The 21,450-nt window shown below is 45.6% G+C and overlaps 1 protein-coding gene across 1 annotated transcript in view; it reads right to left on the bottom strand.

Moving 5' to 3' along the window:
- cfap65 (cilia and flagella associated protein 65) overlaps positions 1 to 9,060 on the bottom strand; it is a 162,328-nt gene extending 153,268 nt beyond the window's left edge. The window contains exons 1-3 of the mRNA XM_065018206.1: positions 8,960 to 9,060; positions 6,837 to 7,021; positions 13 to 115 (exon numbers count right to left, since the gene is read on the bottom strand). Coding sequence (XP_064874278.1) covers positions 13 to 115; positions 6,837 to 7,021; positions 8,960 to 9,034 — 363 coding nt within the window. The 5' untranslated portion in view covers positions 9,035 to 9,060. The remainder of the gene's footprint in view (positions 1 to 12; positions 116 to 6,836; positions 7,022 to 8,959) is intronic.
- Between the last annotated feature and the right edge of the window lie 12,390 nt (positions 9,061 to 21,450).

Here is a 21,450-nt window from a genome sequence, read left to right as displayed (position 1 = left end):
GGTTATTATTACCCTATCAAGGGGGCGGAAGGTAACAGGAAGAGAAAAAGACGTTCCAGGACTCAGAGTGATGATCTGAGGAAACAGGGTGGTGAAGAACGTTGACGCAGGAGGCCTGGGGGAAAAAACAAACAAAATGTTACGACACATTATGATGTTTCATCAAACATCCAGGAGGAAGATGATACAGTGCCTTTAGGGGAAAGTACTCCGACTCCCTCGACTTTTCCCACATTTTGTTAGGTTACAACCTTATTCTAAAATGGATTCAATTGATTCAATTTTTTCCCCCCTCATCAATACCGCATAATGACATCACAATACCCCATAATGACACCACAATACCACATAATGACATCACAATACCGCATAATGACATCACAATAACCCATAATGACATCACAATACCCCATAATGACAAAGCAAAAACAGGTTTCTTTGGAAACTACATTATACAGTATTCAGACCCTTTAGTCAGGACTTTGTCGAAGCACCTTTGGCAAGAGATTACAGCCTCAAGTCCTCATGGGTATGACGCTACAAGCTTGGTACACCTGTATTTGGGGAGTTTCTCCCATTCTTCTCTGCAGATCCTCTCAAGCTCTGTCAGGTTGGATGGGGAGCGTTGCTGCCCAGCTATTTTCAGGTCTCTCCAGAGATGTTTGATCGGGTTCAAGTCCGGGCTCTGGCTGGGCCGGTCAAGGACATTCAGAGACTCATCCCAAAGCCAATCCTGCATTGTCTTGGCTGTGTGCTTAGGGTCGTTGTCCTGTTGGAAGGTGAACCTTCACCCCAGTCTGAGGTCCTGAGTGCTCTGGAGCAGGTTTTCATCAAGAATCTCTCTGTACTTTGCTCCTTTCATCTTTCCCCCAATCCTGACTAGTCTCCCAGTCCCTGCCACTGAAAAACATCCCCTCAGCATGATGCTGCCACCACCATGCTTCACCGTAGGGATGGTACCAGTTTTCCTCCAGACATGACGCTTGGGATTCAGGCCAAATAGTTAAATCTTGGTTTCATCAGACCAGAGAATCTTGTTTCTCATGGTCTGAGTCTTTAGGTGTCTTTTGGCAAACTCCAAGCTGGCTGTCATGTGTCTTTTACTGAGGAGTGGCTACCGTCTGGCCACTCTACCATAAAGGCCTGATTAGTGGAGTGCTGCAGAGATGGTTGTCCTTCTATAAGGTTCTCCCATCTACAGAGGAACTCTGGAGCTCTGTCAGAGTGACCATGGGGTTCTTGGCCACCTCCCTGACCAAGGCCCTTCTTCCCCGATTGCTCAGTTTTGCCGGTCTGCCAGCTCTAGGAAGAGTCTTGGTGGTTCCAAACCTCTTCCATTTAAGAATGATGGAGGCCACTGTGTTCTTGGGGACCTTCAATGGACATATTTTGGTTCCCTTCCCCAGATCTGTGCATCGACACAATCTTGTCTCGGAGCTCTACGGACAATTCCTTCGACCTCATGGCTTGGTTTTTGCTCTGATATTCTCTGTCAACTTTGGACCTTATATTAGACAGATGTGTGCCTTTCCAAATCATGTCCAATCAATTGAATTTACCACAGGTGGACTCGAATCAAGTTGTAGAAACATCAAGGATGATCAGTGGAAACAGGATGCACCTGACCTAAATTTTGCGTCTCATAGGAAAGGGTCTGAATACTTACGTAAATAAGTTGTTTTTAAAAATACTTTTTATTATGGGGTATTGTCTGTAGATTGCTGAGGATTTTAAAAAAATCCATTTTAGAACAAGGCTGTAACAAAATGTGGAAAAAGTGAAGGGGTCTGAATACTTTCCGAAGGCTCTGTATATACAGTTCCCTCTGTAATTATTGGGACAGCCACATGTTTGTTGTTGTTTTGGCTCTGTACTCCAGAACTTTGGATTTGAAACGATACCATGACTATGAGGTTAAAGTGAAGACTGATACCATGACTATGAGGTTAAAGTGAAGACTGATACCATGACTATGAGGTTAAAGTGTAGACTGATACCATGACTATGAGGTTAGTGTAGACTGATACCATGACTATGAGGTTAAAGTGTAGACTGATACCATGACTATGATGTTAAAGTGAAGACTGATACCATGACTATGAGGTTAAAATGTAGACTGATACCATGACTATGAGGTTAAAGTGTAGACTGATACCATGACTATGAGGTTAGTGTAGACTGATACCATGACTATGAGGTTAAAGTGTAGACTGATACCATGACTATTAAAGTGTAGACTGATACCATGACTATGAGGTTAAAATGTAGACTGATACAATGACTATGATGTTAAAGTGAAGACTGATACCATGACTATGAGGTTAAAGTGTAGACTGATACCATGACTATGAGGTTAAAATGTAGACTGATACCATGACTATGAGGTTAAAGTGTAGACTGATACCATGACTATGATGTTAAAGTGAAGACTGATACCATGACTATGAGGTTAAAATGTAGACTGATACCATGACTATGAGGTTAAAGTGTAGACTGATACCATGACTATGAGGTTAAAGTGAAGACTGATACCATGACTATGAGGTTAAAGTGTAGACTGATACCATGACTATTAAAGTGAAGACTGATACCATGACTATGAGGTTAAAATGTAGACTGATACCATGACTATGAGGTTAAAGTGAAGACTGATACCATGACTATGAGGTTAAAGTGTAGACTGATACCATGACTATTAAAGTGTAGACTGATACCATGACTATGAGGTTAAAATGTAGACTGATACCATGACTATGATGTTAAAGTGAAGACTGATACCATGACTATGATGTTAAAATGTAGACTGATACCATGACTATGATGTTAAAATGTAGACTGATACCATGACTATGAGGTTAAAATGTAGACTGATACCATGACTATGATGTTAAAATGTAGACTGATACCATGACTATGAGGTTAAAGTGAAGACTGATACCATGACTATGATGTTAAAATGTAGACTGATACCATGACTATGATGTTAAAATGTAGACTGATACCATGACTATGAGGTTAAAGTGAAGACTGATACCATGACTATGAGGTTAAAGTGAAGACTGATACCATGACTATGAGGTTAAAGTGTAGACTGATACCATGACTATGAGGTTAAAGTGAAGACTGATACCATGACTATTAAAGTGAAGACTGATACCATGACTATGAGGTTAAAATGTAGACTGATACCATGACTATGAGGTTAAAGTGAAGACTGATACCATGACTATGAGGTTAAAGTGAAGACTGATACCATGACTATGAGGTTAAAGTGAAGACTGATACCATGACTATGAGGTTAAAGTGAAGACTGATACCATGACTATGAGGTTAAAGTGTAGACTGATACCATGACTATGAGGTTAAAGTGAAGACTGATACCATGACTATGAGGTTAAAGTGAAGACTGATACCATGACTATGAGGTTAAAGTGAAGACTGATACCATGACTATGAGGTTAAAGTGAAGACTGATACCATGACTATGAGGTTAAAGTGTAGACTGATACCATGACTATGAGGTTAAAGTGAAGACTGATACCATGACTATGATGTTAAAGTGAAGACTGATACCATGACTATGAGGTTAAAGTGAAGACTGATACCATGACTATGATGTTAAAATGTAGACTGATACCATGACTATGAGGTTAAAATGTAGACTGATACCATGACTATGAGGTTAAAATGTAGACTGATACCATGACTATGAGGTTAAAGTGAAGACTGATACCATGACTATGAGGTTAAAGTGAAGACTGATACCATGACTATGAGGTTAAAGTGAAGACTGATACCATGACTATGAGGTTAAAGTGAAGACTGATACCATGACTATGAGGTTAAAGTGAAGACTGATACCATGACTATGAGGTTAAAGTGAAGACTGATACCATGACTATGAGGTTAAAGTGAAGACTGATACCATGACTATTAAAGTGAAGACTGATACCATGACTATGAGGTTAAAATGTAGACTGATACCATGACTATGAGGTTAAAGTGAAGACTGATACCATGACTATGAGGTTAAAGTGAAGACTGATACCATGACTATGAGGTTAAAGTGAAGACTGATACCATGACTATGAGGTTAAAGTGAAGACTGATACCATGACTATGAGGTTAAAGTGAAGACTGATACCATGACTATGAGGTTAAAGTGAAGACTGATACCATGACTATGAGGTTAAAGTGAAGACTGATACCATGACTATGAGGTTAAAGTGAAGACTGATACCATGACTATGAGGTTAAAGTGAAGACTGTCGGCTTTAATTCAGCTTTTTTTTCTCCATCCATATCGGGTGAATGGTTTAGAAATTAGTTTAGTCCTCCCATTTTAGGGAACCAAAAGTATTGGGACAAATTCACTTAAATGTGTATTAAAGTAGTCAAAAGTTTAGCATTTGGTCCCATACAGTATTCCAAGCACGCAATGATTACATCAACCTTGTGACTGGTCCCATACAGTATTCCAAGCACGCAATGATTACATCAACCTTGTGACTGGTCCCATACAGTATTCCTAACACGCAATGATTACATCAACCTTGTGACTGGTCCCATACAGTATTCCTAACACGCAATGATTACATCAACCTTGTGACTGGTCCCATACAGTATTCCTAACACGCAATGATTACATCAACCTTGTGACTGGTCCCATACAGTATTCCTAACACGCAATGATTACATCAACCTTGTGACTGGTCCCATACAGTATTCCTAACACGCAATGATTACATCAACCTTGTGACTGGTCCCATACAGTATTCCTAACACGCAATGATTACATCAACCTTGTGACTGGTCCCATACAGTATTCCTAACACGCAATGATTACATCAACCTTGTGACTGGTCCCATACAGTATTCCTAACACGCAATGATTACATCAACCTTGTGACTGGTCCCATACAGTATTCCTAACACGCAATGATTACATCAACCTTGTGACGCTACAAACTTGTTGGATGTTTTTGCTGTTTTCTTTTGGATATGTTTTAGATTATTTTGTGCCAAATGGAAATTAATTAATGGTAAATACATGTATTAATGGTAAATAAATTAATTAATGGTAAATAAATTAATTAATGGTAAATAATAAATGTATTAATGGTAAATAAATGTATTTTGTCATTTTGGAGTCATTTTTTATTGTAAACAAAAAATAGAATGTATTTCTTAACACTTCCACATTAATGTGGATGCTACTATGATTACAGATAGTCCTGAATGAATCGTGAATAATAATGAGTGAGAAAGTTACAGATGCACAAATATCATACCCCGAAGACCCCCCAATACTTTTGGTCCCCTAAAATGGGGGGACTATGAACAAAAAGTCCTGTAATTTCTAAACCATTCACCCGATATGGATGAAAATACCCTCAGATTATAGCTGACAGTCTGCACTTTAATCTAGTAATTCTATCATTTCAAATCCAAAGTGCTGGAGTACATAACCAAAACCACAAAAACATGTGTCACTATCCCAATAATTATGGAGGACACTGTAACTTCAACATGATATCATGGGACAACGTCATCCTGGCTCGTTGTTTTTTAAAGGTCAAATGTCACAGTAGTTGACGTTTTTCTCAATACATTACAGTCAATGGGGAATGTTTTCTGGAGACGCTTTCATGTTGATCTCGTTTATGTTTCTCTATCACTCTCTACCTCCTCTTTACCCCCTCACTCTCTACCTCCTCTTTATCCCCCTCACGCTCTACCTCCTCTTTATCCCCCTCACTCTCTACCTCCTCTTTATCCCCCTCACTCTCTACCTCCTCTTTACCCCCTTCACTCTCTACCTCCTCTTTACCCCCCTCATTCTCTACCTCCTCTTTACCCCCTCATTCTCCACCTCCTCTTACCCCCTCATTCTCCACCTCCTCTTTACCCCCTCATTCTCTACCTCCTCTTTACCCCCTCATTCTCTACCTCCTCTTTACCCCCTCATTCTCCACCTCCTCTTTACCCCCTCATTCTCTACCTCCTCTTTGTCCCCCTCATTCTCCACCTCCTCTTTACCCCCTCATTCTCTACCTCCTCTTTACCCCCTCATTCTCTACCTCCTCTTTACCCCCTCATTCTCTACCTCCTCTTTACCCCCTCATTCTCTACCTCCTCTTTATCCCCCTCATTCTCTACCTCCTCTTTACCCCCTCATTCTCTACCTCCTCTTTATCCCCCTCATTCTCTACCTCCTCTTTATCCCCCTCATTCTCTACCTCCTCTTTATCCCCTTCATTCTCTACCCCCCCTTTATTCCCCTCATTCTCTACCTCCTCTTTACCCCCCTCATTCTCTGTCACCACGCGGAATGAATCCTGTAACTATGCGGAATTAACCCTGTAACTATGCGGAATTAACCCTGTAACCAAGCGGAATTAACCCTGTAACCACGCGGAATTAACCCTGTAACCACGCGGAATTAACCCTGTCACCACGCGGAATTAACCCTGTCACCACGCGGAATTAACCCTGTCACCACGCGGAATTAACCCTGTCACCACGCAGAATTAATCCTGTCACCACGCGGTATTAACCCTGTCACCACGCGGAATTAACCCTGTCACCACGCGGAATTAACCCTGTCACCACGCGGAATTAATCCTGTCACCACGCTGAATTAATGCATCAAAAAATAAATGTTCATCATAACATGTTACATTTCTAAGAGAAACTCTGAAATCCTGCTGAGCATGTAGTGTACTACATCTGGCTCTGGCCCTACGGGTCTCTGGCCAAAAGATGTGCACTACATAGGGAATAGGGTGCCACTTCAGATCCAACTCTAGAGGAATAATCCCCGACACCAGACTCACCTGAAACGTAGTTTCTGTAGTTTACTATGGATGTTCTTCAGCAGCAGAGTCTTAGTGAACTCCCCTCCCAGCTCCCAGTCCTCCCACTTCAGCTCTTCCCAGGTCTCTACCCCGAGGAAGCAGCAACGCTGGGAGGGCATCTTCCTCTGGGCATCCCCAGACCGCTGCAGGGTTAGGCCTGGGCGCTGGGGGCACAGAGAGGGAGACACTGAGACAAATGGACTAAAGATAACTGCAGACATTACACTACAATAACTCAGTAAAATGGGGATCTCCTGGCAAGAGGTAAAAGCCCACAGCAGAATAAGAGTGACTTGGATGCCATACACAAGGGGGCCAAAAAGCCTGCTACACAGTGACGATTGTAATGATAGGGAAGGAGTGTCCCTACCTGCTGTGTGTGCATATTGCCACCAGAGGGAGCTGTTTGACTAGCTGTAAGTCTGACTCATTGGCTATCAATTAATTTAAAAAACAAATATGGTATTAAGAGCAACTAATTGCTCTTAAACTAATTTAGGGGCAGCAGGTAGCCTAGTGGTTAGAGTGTAGGAGCGGCAGGGTAGCCTAGTGGTTAGAGTGTAGAGGTGGCAGGTAGTCTAGTGGTTAAAGTGTAGGGGCGGCAGGGTAGCCTAGTGGTTAGAGTGTAGGGGCGGCAGGGTAGCCTAGTGGTTAGAGTGTAGGGGCGGCAGGGTAGTCTAGTGGTTAGAGTGTAGGGGCGGCAGGTAGTCTAGTGGTTAGAGTGTAGGGGCGGCAGGTAGTCTAGTGGTTAGAGTGTAGGGGCGGCAGGGTAGTCTAGTGGTTAGAGTCTAGGGGCGGCAGGGTAGCCTAGTGGTTAGAGTGTAGGGGAGGCAGGTAGTCTAGTGGTTAGAGTGTAGAGGTGGCAGGTAGTCTAGTGGTTAAAGTGTAGGGGCGGCAGGGTAGCCTAGTGGTTAGAGTGTAGGGGCGGCAGGGTAGCCTAGTGGTTAGAGTGTAGGGGCGGCAGGGTAGTCTAGTGGTTAGAGTGTAGGGGCGGCAGGTAGTCTAGTGGTTAGAGTGTAGGGGAGGCAGGTAGTCTAGTGGTTAAAGTGTAGAGGTGGCAGGTAGTCTAGTGGTTAAAGTGTAGGGGAGGCAGGTGGCCTAGTGGTTAGAGTGTAGGGGAGGCAGGTAGCCTAGTGGTTAGAGTGTAGGGACGGCAGGTAGCCTAGTGGTTAGAGTGTAGGGGAGGCAGGTAGTCTAGTGGTTAAAGTGTAGAGGTGGCAGGTAGTCTAGTGGTTAGAGTGTAGGGGCGGCAGGGTAGCCTAGTGGTTAGAGTGTAGGGGAGGCAGGTAGTCTAGTGGTTAGAGTGTAGGGGGGGCAGGTAGCCTAGTGGTTAGAGTGTAGGGGAGGCAGGTAACCTAGTGGTTAGAGTGTAGGGGAGGCAGGTAGTCTAGTGGTTAGAGTGTAGGGGTGGCAGGTAGCCTAGTGGTTAGAGTGTAGGAATTACGGCAGGTAGCCTAGTGGTTAGAGTGTAGGGACCCTGGTAGCCAGTGGTTAGAGTGTAGGGACGGCAGGTAGCCTAGTGGTTAGAGTGTAGGGGTGGCAGGTAACCTAGTGGTTAGAGTGTAGGGACGGCAGGTAGCCTAGTGGTTAGAGTGTAGGGGTGGCAGGTAGCCTAGTGGTTAGAGTGTAGGGACGGCAGGTAACCTAGTGGTTAGAGTGTAGGGGGGGCAGGTAGCCTAGTGGTTAGAGCGTTGGGCCAGTAAGCGAAAGGTTGCAAGTTCAAACCCCCGAGTTGACAAGGTACAAATCTGTCGCTCTGCCCCTGAACAAGTCAGTTAACCCACTGTTCCTAGGCTGTCGCTCTGCCCCTGAACAAGTCAGTTAACCCACTGTTCCTAGGCTGTCGCTCTGCCCCTGAACAAGTCAGTTAACCCACTGTTCCTAGACCAGTTAACCCACTGTTCCTAGGCTGTCGCTCTGCCCCTGAACAAGTCAGTTAACCCACTGTTCCTAGGTCAGTTAACCCACTGTTCCTAGACCAGTTAACCCACTGTTCCTAGGCTGTCACTGTAAATAAGATGTTGTTCTTAACTGACTTCGCTAGTTAAATAAAATAAAATTTATAACCACAATAGTTGAATGAAGGTTTTATTACTTCCTACCTTTTCATCTTTACCACGGGTGGCTGTCCAGAGGAGGCCAGAGCTTAGAGGGTTCCCTGGAACCTCAGCCAACATCTCTGGGGAAGGATATAATGACCAGAGCTTAGAGGGTTCCCTGGAACCTCAGCCAACATCTCTGGGGAAGAAAATGTATAATGACCAGAGCTTAAAGGGTTCCCTGGAACCTCAGCCAACATCTTTGGGGAAGAAAGGATATAATGACCAGAGCTTAGAGGGTTCCCTGGAACCTCAGCCAACATCTCTGGGGAAGAAAGGATATAATGACCAGAGCTTAAAGGGTTCCCTGGAACCTCAGCCAACATCTCTGGGGAAGAAAGGATATAATGACCAGAGCTTAGAGGGTTCCCTGGAACCTCAGCCAACATCTCTGGGGAAGAAAGGATATAATGACCAGAGCTTAGAGGGTTCCCTGGAACCTCAGCCAACATCTCTGGGGAAGAAAGGATATAATGACCAGAGCTTAGAGGGTTCCCTGGAACCTCAGCCAACATCTCTGGGGAAGAAAGGATATAATGACCAGAGCTTAGAGGGTTCCCTGGAACCTCAGCCAACATCTCTGGGGAAGAAAATGTATAATGACCAGAGCTTAAAGGGTTCCCTGGAACCTCAGCCAACATCTCTGGGGAAGAAAGGATATAATGACCAGAGCTTAGAGGGTTCCCTGGAACCTCAGCCAACATCTCTGGGGAAGAAAATGTATAATGACCAGAGCTTAGAGGGTTCCCTGGAACCTCAGCCAACATCTCTGGGGAAGAAAGGATATAATGACCAGAGCTTAGAGGGTTCCCTGGAACCTCAGCCAACATCTCTGGGGAAGAAAGGATATAATGACCAGAGCTTAGAGGGTTCCCTGGAACCTCAGCCAACATCTCTGGGGAAGAAAGGATATAATGACCAGAGCTTAAAGGGTTCCCTGGAACCTCAGCCAACATCTCTGGGGAAGAAAGGATATAATGACCAGAGCTTAGAGGGTTCCCTGGAACCTCAGCCAACATCTCTGGGGAAGAAAATGTATAATGACCAGAGCTTAGAGGGTTCCCTGGAACCTCAGCCAACATCTCTGGGGAAGAAAGGATATAATGACCAGAGCTTAGGGGTTCCCTGGAACCTCAGCCAACATCTCTGGGGAAGAAAATGTATAATGACCAGAGCTTAGAGGGTTCCCTGGAACCTCAGCCAACATCTCTGGGGAAGAAAGGATATAATGACCAGAGCTTAGAGGGTTCCCTGGAACCTCAGCCAACATCTCTGGGGAAGAAAGGATATAATGACCAGAGCTTAGAGGGTTCCCTGGAACCTCAGCCAACATCTCTGGGGAAGAAAGGATATAATGACCAGAGCTTAGAGGGTTCCCTGGAACCTCAGCCAACATCTCTGGGGAAGAAAATGTATAATGACCAGAGCTTAGAGGGTTCCCTGGAACCTCAGCCAACATCTCTGGGGAAGAAAATGTATAATGACCAGAGCTTAGAGGGTTCCCTGGAACCTCAGCCAACATCTCTGGGGAAGAAAATGTATAATGACCAGAGCTTAAAGGGTTCCCTGGAACCTCAGCCAACATCTCTGGGGAAGAAAGGATATAATGACCAGAGCTTAGAGGGTTCCCTGGAACCTCAGCCAACATCTCTGGGGAAGAAAATGTATAATGACCAGAGCTTAGAGGGTTCCCTGGAACCTCAGCCAACATCTCTGGGGAAGAAAGGATATAATGACCAGAGCTTAGAGGGTTCCCTGGAACCTCAGCCAACATCTCTGGGGAAGAAAGGATATAATGACCAGAGCTTAGAGGGTTCCCTGGAACCTCAGCCAACATCTCTGGGGAAGAAAGGATATAATGACCAGAGCTTAAAGGGTTCCCTGGAACCTCAGCCAACATCTCTGGGGAAGAAAGGATATAATGACCAGAGCTTAGAGGGTTCCCTGGAACCTCAGCCAACATCTCTGGGGAAGAAAATGTATAATGACCAGAGCTTAGAGGGTTCCCTGGAACCTCAGCCAACATCTCTGGGGAAGAAAGGATATAATGACCAGAGCTTAGAGGGTTCCCTGGAACCTCAGCCAACATCTCTGGGGAAGAAAATGTATAATGACCAGAGCTTAAAGGGTTCCCTGGAACCTCAGCCAACATCTCTGGGGAAGAAAATGTATAATGAACAGAGCGTTGGTTAGAGCGTTGGACTAGTAACCGAAAAGTTGCAAGTTCAAATCCCTGTTGTGATAAGGTGCAAATCTGTCGTTCTGTACCTGAACAAGTCAGTTAACCCACTGTTCCTAGGCTGTGATTGTAAATTAGAATTTGTTCTTAACTGACTTGCCTAGTTAAGTAAAGGTAAAAAAATAAATAGGCTAGTTTATTACATAACTGAATAGAAGCTGATGTCCAATCCAAGCTCACCGGAACGTCTGTATTCACCGTCAAACACAATTCATGTTAAAAAATATATATATACATGTACATATATATATATATATTTTTAATTTTTAACTTTCAATTAAATTACGATTTTTTTTTGAATATATATATATATACAAAAAAATCATAATTGAAAGTAATCTTCAGATGTACCACAGTACTAAAAAAATAATGATATATTTCTTCCTTATCATCAGAAAAAGGAAACAGCCTGTGGATGGATGTATGCCCGGACATTCAGCCCCTTGCTTTTTCTATATGACTAGGCAAATCGGCATGAGGGTGGGGAGGCAAATCGGCATGAGGGTGGGGAGGCAAATCGGCATGAGGGTGGGGAGGCAAATCGGCATGAGGGTGGGGAGGCAAATCGGCATGAGGGTGGGGAGGCAAATCGGCATGGGGGTGGGGAGGCAAACCGGCATGAGGGTGGGGAGGCAAATCGGCATGAGGGTGGGGAGGCAAATCGGCATGAGGGTGGGGAGGCAAATCGGCATGAGGGTGGGGAGGCAAATCGGCATGAGGGTGGGCAGGCAAATCGGCATGCGGGTGGGTTGGGGAGGCAAATCGGCATGAGGGTGGGTTGGGGAGGCAAATCGGCATGAGGGTGGGTTGGGGAGGCAAATCGGCATGAGGGTGGGTTGGGGAGGCAAATCGGCATGAGGGTGGGGTGGGGAGGCAAATCGGCATGAGGGTGGGGTGGGGAGGCAAATCGGCATGAGGGTGGGGTGGGGAGGCAAATCGGCATGAGGGTGGGTTGGGGAGGCAAATCGGCATGAGGGTGGGTTGGGGAGGCAAATCGGCATGAGGGTGGGGTGGGGAGGCAAATCGGCATGAGGGTGGGTTGGGGAGGCAAATCGGCATGAGGGTGGGGAGGCAAATCGGCATGAGGGTGGGTTGGAGAGGCAAATCGGCATGAGGGTGGGGTGGGGAGGCAAATCGGCATGAGGGTGGGGTGGGGAGGCAAATCGGCATAAGGGTGGGTTGGGGAGGCAAATCGGCATGAGGGTGGGTTGGAGAGGCAAATCAGCATGAGGGTGGGGTGGGGAGGCAAATCGGCATGAGGGTGGGTTGGAGAGGCAAATCGGCATGAGGGTGGGTTGGAGAGGCAAATCGGCATGAGGGTGGGGTGGGGAGGCAAATCGGCATGAGGGTGGGTTGGGGAGGCAAATCGGCATGAGGGTGGGGTGGCAAATCGGCATGAGGGTGGGTTGGGGAGGCAAATCGGCATGAGGGTGGGGTGGGGAGGCAAATCGGCATGAGGGTGGGTTGGGGAGGCAAATCGGCATGAGGGTGGGTTGGGGAGGCAAATCGGCATGAGGGTGGGGTGGGGAGGCAAATCGGCATGAGGGTGGGGTGGGGAGGCAAATCGGCATGAGGGTGGGGTGGGGAGGCAAATCGGCATGAGGGTGGGTTGGGGAGGCAAATCGGCATGAGGGTGGGGTGGGGAGGCAAATCGGTGGGGTGGGGAGGCAAATCGGCATGAGGGTGGGGAGGCAAATCGGCATGAGGGTGGGGTGGGGAGGCAAATCGGCATGAGGGTGGGGAGGCAAATCGGCATGAGGGTGGGGTGGGGAGGCAAATCGGCATGAGGGTGGGGTGAATAAATTGTAGGAGTGTTTCATGTTATTTATGCAGTCAGCAGTCTGTCCACATTTCACGCTATTTTACAACGTAGTTCTGCCGATGGTACAAAACAAACTAATTGTTGGCAAACACTCAAGGCGATAGTATTTGTATATTTTCGTCCCCAAGCTTGTCAGCTAGACAAAATAGCAGCACATAACATCTACATTGGCGATGCGTGTAACCGTAAATTTAGCTGTATCAAATGCGATCTATTATATTGACAAGATAGCTGAGAGACCGCCCTAACAATTGAAATGCATGTTGTCAATGACTGAAGCAAAGATTATAGATATACTGACGACATGTATTTATTTATTTAACTAAGATGACATGTCTCTCCGCACTAACAATAGGAGTCGTTGTCCACAAAGCGGCACCGCGGGCTGTCGAGCCTTTCTTTGGATTGGTGAATACATCTCATTATTGTAATCCTTTATTGAATATTCAATGAGGGTTGTTGACGTCAACCGCCTGTCATTCAATAAAGAGAGAGATGCTATGATTACTAGCCTCGTTTCATGAATATGCATATCCATCTAGAGACAACTCCGATAAAACGTTGTTTTTTTTTCTTCTCTCTCACAGTTGCCGGGATGTCACGTGTCCTACATATATCAACACACTCATAACAACCTAAGCATTATGAAACGTATATTCGAATAAACTTCACATAGCAAATAAACCATACATTTTTGTTGTTGACCGCCATACAAAAACTCCTTGCTTTGGCGGGCGAACCAACGGCACCTGCTGGAGGGAGACCAGTTTTCTGCAGAGTTGGGCCTCTCTTTTCCTCTCTGATTAAAGGCAGGTGAGATCAGGTGGGACCATTCTAGCCAATGAAAGTATTGCGCATATGTGAACAGGGCTGCGTTCAGTAAATGTTTAAGTTTTGGAACATTCAATGAAACGGAAACAGTGCTGTACTGAACGGCTAGTTGAAAAACTGGAAGGGGTTTGGGGAACGTTGTCAGCATGGCTACAGCCCTTAAAATAATTCACTGATTGATTCAAGCGACACCCACCAAATGGGAAGAAATTTATCTCAAAGTTTGTTCATGAACGTTTTGGGGAAAGGTGTAGTTCATTACAAACCGTTAGAAAACGTTCAAGAAAAGTGAATGCACCCCCCCCCCATCAGTACATTTGTAAACATGACAAAACTTCTATTCGATCAAATAAACCTCAAGTAATTTGACAATCTCTAATAGACATCCATGCCAAAAAGGGCTTATCTCACACAGGCAGATTTCTGGCCAGAGTAAATAACTGTAGTGTTGAAACCCGGATGCATCCGATTGTTGATATTAGTGCCACGTTCACAACTGGGAAATCTCAAGACTTTCGACTTCAGTGTGTTCAAGACAACTGGGAACTAGGGGCAAACGGTAATCCGATTTATAATTCCAAATTGGATTACCTTTCAAACCGTCCTCCCCAGTCGGAGCTTGTTTTTTTCCGGACATCTTTCTAGAGCTCCGGTCTTTCCGACCTGAATATCACGGGAGTCATGATTTTCCCGAGTTCCCGGTTGTCTTGAAAGCACCAAATGAGTGAACTGTGGGGGCGAGGATATACTGAATTACGGATATAACCTTATACGAACTGACCTGATATAATGTAAATTCATTTAGCATGGTTCGTACGAGGCTAAAACATACGCTTGGTGGCCCCGCGGTTTAGTCGTCCGGATGAGCTCTTCCCAATTTACTATGTTTACGCTTATGGATAGAAACTTCAGACAAATGTTTGAACTTTTCTGCCGAAATTTGGACTTGTGTGTTCAGAATCATTCCGTTTTTATCGGAGTAATTGTTCGTTTATATATATATATATTGTTTTAAAAACATGTGACAATAGACGTTAATATCGTAGCTGTCGCCCTGGTCTAATATTGACGACACTAATCTAATTGCTTCCCTCTCCTTACTGCGGTAAACGGGAGTGAAAGACAGTGGACTGTATCATCGTGACCAATATTAGGTTACAAGTTATTAGGCTCGCTACGCTACTCGACATAAAAATTAGACATGGTGACCTATAACCTACAAGTTATTTCGACCTCGCCCATTGAAATAAATATCACTTTCTTTTACACGTTTTAACTAGTGCCATGCTGCTTTTATTACCAGCTATCCAACATAAACTAGCTGGGAAGGGCTCATCCGGACGACTGACTCCAGTTGCGCAACATACTGTATGTAGTTCGTCAATTTGGGCACTAGATTGAGATGGGCAAATGCAGCATTCAAAACAACTGGGAAATGTACAACTTTCGACTTCCGGTGCGTTCAAGACAACTGGAAACTCACTTAAAAAACGAGCTCCGACTGGGAAAGATCGTTTTTAAACGGTTGTCCAATTCGGAACTACAAGTAGAGTTCCGTATTTCCAACCTAAAGATCACTGAAATCATGATTTGACCTCGTTTTTATCCGACTTCCCAGTGGTCTTGAAAGCACCATAACCTCTAGCTAGCTAACGTTAGGAAGTAAGAATCGAACAACTAGCTACATATGTGATTGAGAATTACAGCCATTTTGCTCTTCATGTTATCTTAAATATCACACTGACTTACCTCATTCAAATGTAATACTATGAAATAAACATCAGTTTAGACATTTCATTCACTATTTATCCGGCGCTAAGAACAACAGTAGTCATCCATGCTCCTGTTTCCATAGAAATAATTGTTTCCGTCTCTATGGTAACGAAGGCAACTGGAGAGGGACAATTTTCATTCGTTTGCGACACCCGTTAGTCATTTTTTAGCACAGTTTCTGCTGCGGGTCATACGGAATCTCTGATACATAGGCATTTGCAGGTCTTCATATAGACACAGCCTATTTATTTTTATTTATTTATTTCACCTTTATTTAACCAGGTAGGCAAGTTGAGAACAAGTTCTCATTTACAATTGCGACCTGGCCAAGATAAAGCAAAGCAGTTAGACACATACAACGACACAGAGTTACACATGGAGTAAAACAAACATACAGTCAATAATGCAGTAGAAAAATAAGTTTATATACAATGTGAGCAAATGAGGTGAGATAAGGGAGGTAAAGGCAAAAAAAGGTGCAAAGTAAAGTAGAGTAAAGTAGAGCCAAATAAATGAAATAAATACAGTAGTGAAAGAGGTAGTTGTTTGGGCTAAATTATAGGTGGGCTATGTAGAGGTGCAGTAATCTGTGAGCTGCTCTGACAGTTGGTGCTTAAAGCTAGTGAGGGAGATAAGTGTTTCCAGTTTCAGAGATTTTTGTAGTTCGTTCCAGTCATTGGCAGCAGAGAACTGGAAGGACAGAGAGATATACCTGCTGGAGCGCGTGCTACAGATGGGTGATGCTATGGTGACCAGCGAGTTGAGATTAGGGTATATAGGTGCAATTGAGGGAAAAAATATTGAGGGAAAATGTATTGAGGGAAAAAATATATATATGAATGAGTTGATAACTCATGACCTCCATATGCGAGGAAAAACGAGGAAAGCATTCAATCTCATATGTATATACTGTACTCTATACCATCTACTGCATCTTGCCTATGCCGTTCTGTACCATCACTCATTCATATATTTTTTTATGTACATATTCTCATTCATTCCTTTACACTTGTGTGTATAAGGTAGTTGTTGTGAAATTGTTAGGTTAGATTAGTTATATATTACTGCACGGTCGGAACTAGAAGCACAAGCATTTCGCTACTCTCGCATTAGCATCTGCTAACCATGTGTATGTGACAAACAACATTTGATTTGATTTGATGTGGAGCTATTCAGCTCCTGAGGTGTGCTTTCATTTAATCACTGGGGAAGATTTACAGTATACCTGGCTTATACAGTATATTAACAAATTACCTGGGATACATCCCAAATTGTACCCTATTCCTAGTAGTGTACCCTATTCCTAGTAGTGTACCCTATTCCTAGTAGTGAACACTATTCCTAGTAGTGTACCCTATTCCTAGTAGTGTACCCTATTCCTAGTAGTGAACACTATTCCTAGTAGTGTACCCTATTCCTAGTAGTGAACCCTATTCCTAGTAGTGTACCCTATTCCTAGTAGTGAACCCTATTCCTAGTAGTGTACCCTATTCCTAGTAGTGTACCCTATTCCTAGTAGTGTACCCTATTCCTAGTAGTGTACCCTATTCATAGTAGTGTACCCTATTCCTAGTAGTGTACCCTATTCCTAGTAGTGTACCCTATTCCTAGTAGTGTACTCTATTCCTAGTAGTGTACTCTATTCCTAGTAGTGTACTCTATTCCTAGTAGTGTACCCTATTCCTAGTAGTGTACTCTATTCCTAGTAGTGTACTCTATTCCTAGTAGTGTACCCTATTCCTAGTAGTGTACCCTATTCCTAGTAGTGAACCCTATTCCTAGTAGTGAACCCTATTCCTAGTAGTGTACCCTATTCCTAGTAGTGTACCCTATTCCTAGTAGTGTAATAATTATAATTGTAATTGTTTCCGTTTCTTCCGGGTTGGAGCGAGCGGTCGCATCCGCACTCGGTCCGCAGGTAGTATTACATTTCATTACATTTCATTACATTTCATTATAGTACAACGGTTTGATTTGTCTAATCTTAGCAATTTCTTCTTAGCTAGCTACATAGCCGTCTTTGTATCATAGATAATTGCGTAATTATCGTATTTCGTCGTCCTAACGCAGTCTACACTGCTATCTGCCCTGCAGCTAGCCAGCTAGCTAACGTCCACCGTCTACCGATTAGCAGCACAACTATTACACTCAACTGAACGACTTGATTAGTGTAGTGTTAGCTAGCTACATAGTTGTCTCTGCTGTCTTCGTATCCAAGATAATTGTGTAGTTTAGAGTGTGTAGTTTTAGAGTGATTATCTTAATTTACCGAGGTTAGCTAGCCAGCTATTTGTCGTCCTTAACGTAGGAGACACTGCTAGCTAGCCAACAGCTAGCCAACGTCTACCGAACAGAACTTCCGCACTCAACAACCCGGTCGCATTTCGCTTCGCTCCACAGGTAGTATCACATTTTTCATTTCATTTCATTACAGTACAACGGCTTGAGTTGTTTGATCGTAGCTAGCTACATAGCTATCTACATAGCCGTCTTTGTATCAAAGATAATTGTGTAGTCTAGAGCGATTTCCTAGGTTAGCTAGCCAGCTATTGTCGTTCTTTTAACGCAACGTAACGTAATCAACACTGCTAGCTAGCCAGCTAGCCCCGAATAGCAGCACAGTAGAAACTATTACACTCAACGGAACGACTTGATTAGTGTAGTGTCAACAACGCAGCCACTGCCAGCTAGCCTACATAGTCAACAACGCAGCCTCTGCCAGCTAGCCTACTTCAGCAGTACTGTATCATTTTAATCATTTTAGTCAATAAGATTCTTGCTACGTAAGCTTAACTTTCTGAACACTCGAGACGTGTAGTCCACTTGTCATTCCAATCTCCTTTGCATTAGCGTAGCCTCTTGTGTAGCCTGTCAACTATGTGTCTGTCTATCCCTGTTCTCTCCTCTCTGCACAGACCATACAAACGCTCCACACCGCGTGGCCGCGGCCACCTAATCTGGTGGTCCCAGCGCGCACGACCCACGTGGAGTTCCAGGTCTCCGGTAGCCTCTGGAACTGCCGATCTGCGGCCAACAAGGCAGAGTTCATCTCAGCCTATGCCTCCCTCCAGTCCCTCGACTTCTTGGCACTGACGGAAACATGGATCACCACAGACAACACTGCTACTCCTACTGCTCTCTCTTCGTCTGCCCACGTGTTCTCGCACACCCGAGAGCTTCTGGTCAGCGGGGTGGTGGCACCGGGATCCTCATCTCTCCCAAGTGGTCATTCTCTCTTTCTCCCCTTACCCATCTGTCTATCGCCTCCTTTGAATTCCATGCTGTCACAGTTACCAGCCCTTTCAAGCTTAACATCCTTATCATTTATCGCCCTCCAGGTTCCCTCGGAGAGTTCATCAATGAGCTTGATGCCTTGATAAGCTCCTTTCCTGAGGACGGCTCACCTCTCACAGTTCTGGGCGACTTTAACCTCCCCACGTCTACCTTTGACTCATTCCTCTCTGCCTCCTTCTTTCCACTCCTCTCCTCTTTTGACCTCACCCTCTCACCTTCCCCCTACTCACAAGGCAGGAAATACGCTCGACCTCATCTTTACTAGATGCTGTTCTTCCACTAACCTCATTGCAACACCCCTCCAAGTCTCCGACCACTACCTTGTATCCTTTTCCCTCTCGCTCTCATCCAACACTTCCCACACTGCCCCTACTCGGATGGTATCGCGCCGTCCCAACCTTCGCTCTCTCTCCCCGCTACTCTCTCCTCTTCCATCCTATCATCTCTTCCCTCTGCTCAAACCTTCTCCAACCTATCTCCTGATTCTGCCTCCTCAACCCTCCTCTCCTCCCTTTCTGCATCCTTTGACTCTCTATGTCCCCTATCCTCCAGGCCGGCTCGGTCCTCCCCTCCCGCTCCGTGGCTCGACGACTCATTGCGAGCTCACAGAACAGGGCTCCGGGCAGCCGAGCGGAAATGGAGGAAAACTCGCCTCCCTGCGGACCTGGCATCCTTTCACTCCCTCCTCTCTACATTTTCATCTTCTCTCTCTGCTGCTAAAGCCACTTTCTACCACTCTAAATTCCAAGCATCTGCCTCTAACCCTAGGAAGCTCTTTGCCACCTTCTCCTCCCTCCTGAATCCTCCTCCCCCTCCCCCCCTCCTCCTCTCTGCAGATGACTTCGTCAACCATTTTGAAAAGAAGGTCGACGACATCCGATCCTCGTTTGCTAAGTCAAACGACAGCGCTGGTTCTGCTCACACTGCCCTACCCTGTGCTCTGACCTCTTTCTCCCCTCTCTCCAGATGAAATCTCGCGTCTTGTGACGACCGGCCGCCCAACAACCTGCCCGCTTGACCCTATCCCCTCCTCTCTTCTCCAGACCATTTCCGGAGACCTTCTCCCTTACCTCACCTCGCTCATCAACTCATCCCTGACCGCTGGATACGTCCCTTCCGTCTTCAAGAGAGCGAGAGTTGCACCCCTTCTGAAAAAACCTACACTCGATCCCTCCGATGTCAACAACTACAGACCAGTATCCCTTCTTTCTTTTCTCTCCAAAAGTCTTGAACGTGCCGTCCTTGGCCAGCTCTCCCGCTATCTCTCTCAGAATGACCTTCTTGATCCATATCAGTCAGGTTTCAAGACTAGTCATTCAACTGAGACTGCTCTTCTCTGTATCACGGAGGCGCTCCGCACTGCTAAAGCTAACTCTCTCTCCTCTGCTCTCATCCTTCTAGACCTATCGGCTGCCTTCGATACTGTGAACCATCAGATCCTCCTCTCCACCCTCTCCAAGTTGGGCATCTCCGGCGCGGCCCGCGCTTGGATTGCGTCCTACCTGACAGGTCGCTCCTACCAGGTGGCGTTGCGAGAATCCGTCTCCACACCACGTGCTTTCACCACTGGTGTCCCCCAGGGCTCTGTTCTAGGCCCTCTCCTATTCTCGCTATACACCAAGTCACTTGGCTCTGTCATAACCTCACATGGTCTCTCCTATCATTGCTATGCAGACGACACACAATTAATCTTCTCCTTTCCCCCTTCTGATGACCAGGTGGCGAATCGCATCTCTGCATGTCTGGCAGACATATCAGTGTGGATGACGGATCACCACCTCAAGCTGAACCTCGGCAAGACGGAGCTGCTCTTCCTCCCGGGGAAGGACTGCCCGTTCCATGATCTCGTCATCACGGTTGACAACTCCATTGTGTCCTCCTCCCAGAGCGCTAAGAACCTTGGCGTGATCCTGGACAACACCCTGTCGTTCTCAACTAACATCAAGGCGGTGGCCCGTTCCTGTAGGTTCATGCTCTACAACATCCGCAGAGTACGACCCTGCCTCACACAGGAAGCGGCGCAGGTCCTAATCCAGGCACTTGTCATCTCCCGTCTGGATTACTGCAACTCGCTGTTGGCTGGGCTCCCTGCCTGTGCCATTAAACCCCTACAACTCATCCAGAACGCCGCAGCCCGTCTGGTGTTCAACCTTCCCAAGTTCTCTCACGTCACCCCGCTCCTCCGCTCTCTCCACTGGCTTCCAGTTGAAGCTCGCATCCGCTACAAGACCATGGTGCTTGCCTACGGAGCTGTGAGGGGAACGGCACCTCAGTACCTCCAGGCTCTGATCAGGCCCTACACCCAAACAAGGGCACTGCGTTCATCCACCTCTGGCCTGCTCGCCTCCCTACCACTGAGGAAGTACAGTTCCCGCTCAGCCCAGTCAAAACTGTTCGCTGCTCTGGCCCCCCAATGGTGGAACAAACTCCCTCACGACGCCAGGACAGCGGAGTCAATCACCACCTTCCGGAGACACCTGAAACCCCACCTCTTTAAGGAATACCTAGGATAGGATAAAGTAATCCCTCTCAACC

This window comes from Oncorhynchus nerka, linkage group LG1 (genome assembly GCF_034236695.1).
Source record: "Oncorhynchus nerka isolate Pitt River linkage group LG1, Oner_Uvic_2.0, whole genome shotgun sequence".
NCBI classification, from domain to species: domain Eukaryota; kingdom Metazoa; phylum Chordata; class Actinopteri; order Salmoniformes; family Salmonidae; genus Oncorhynchus; species Oncorhynchus nerka.
The sequence above is the reverse complement of the archived record's forward strand: the minus strand, read 5'-3'. Positions and strand labels throughout refer to the sequence as shown.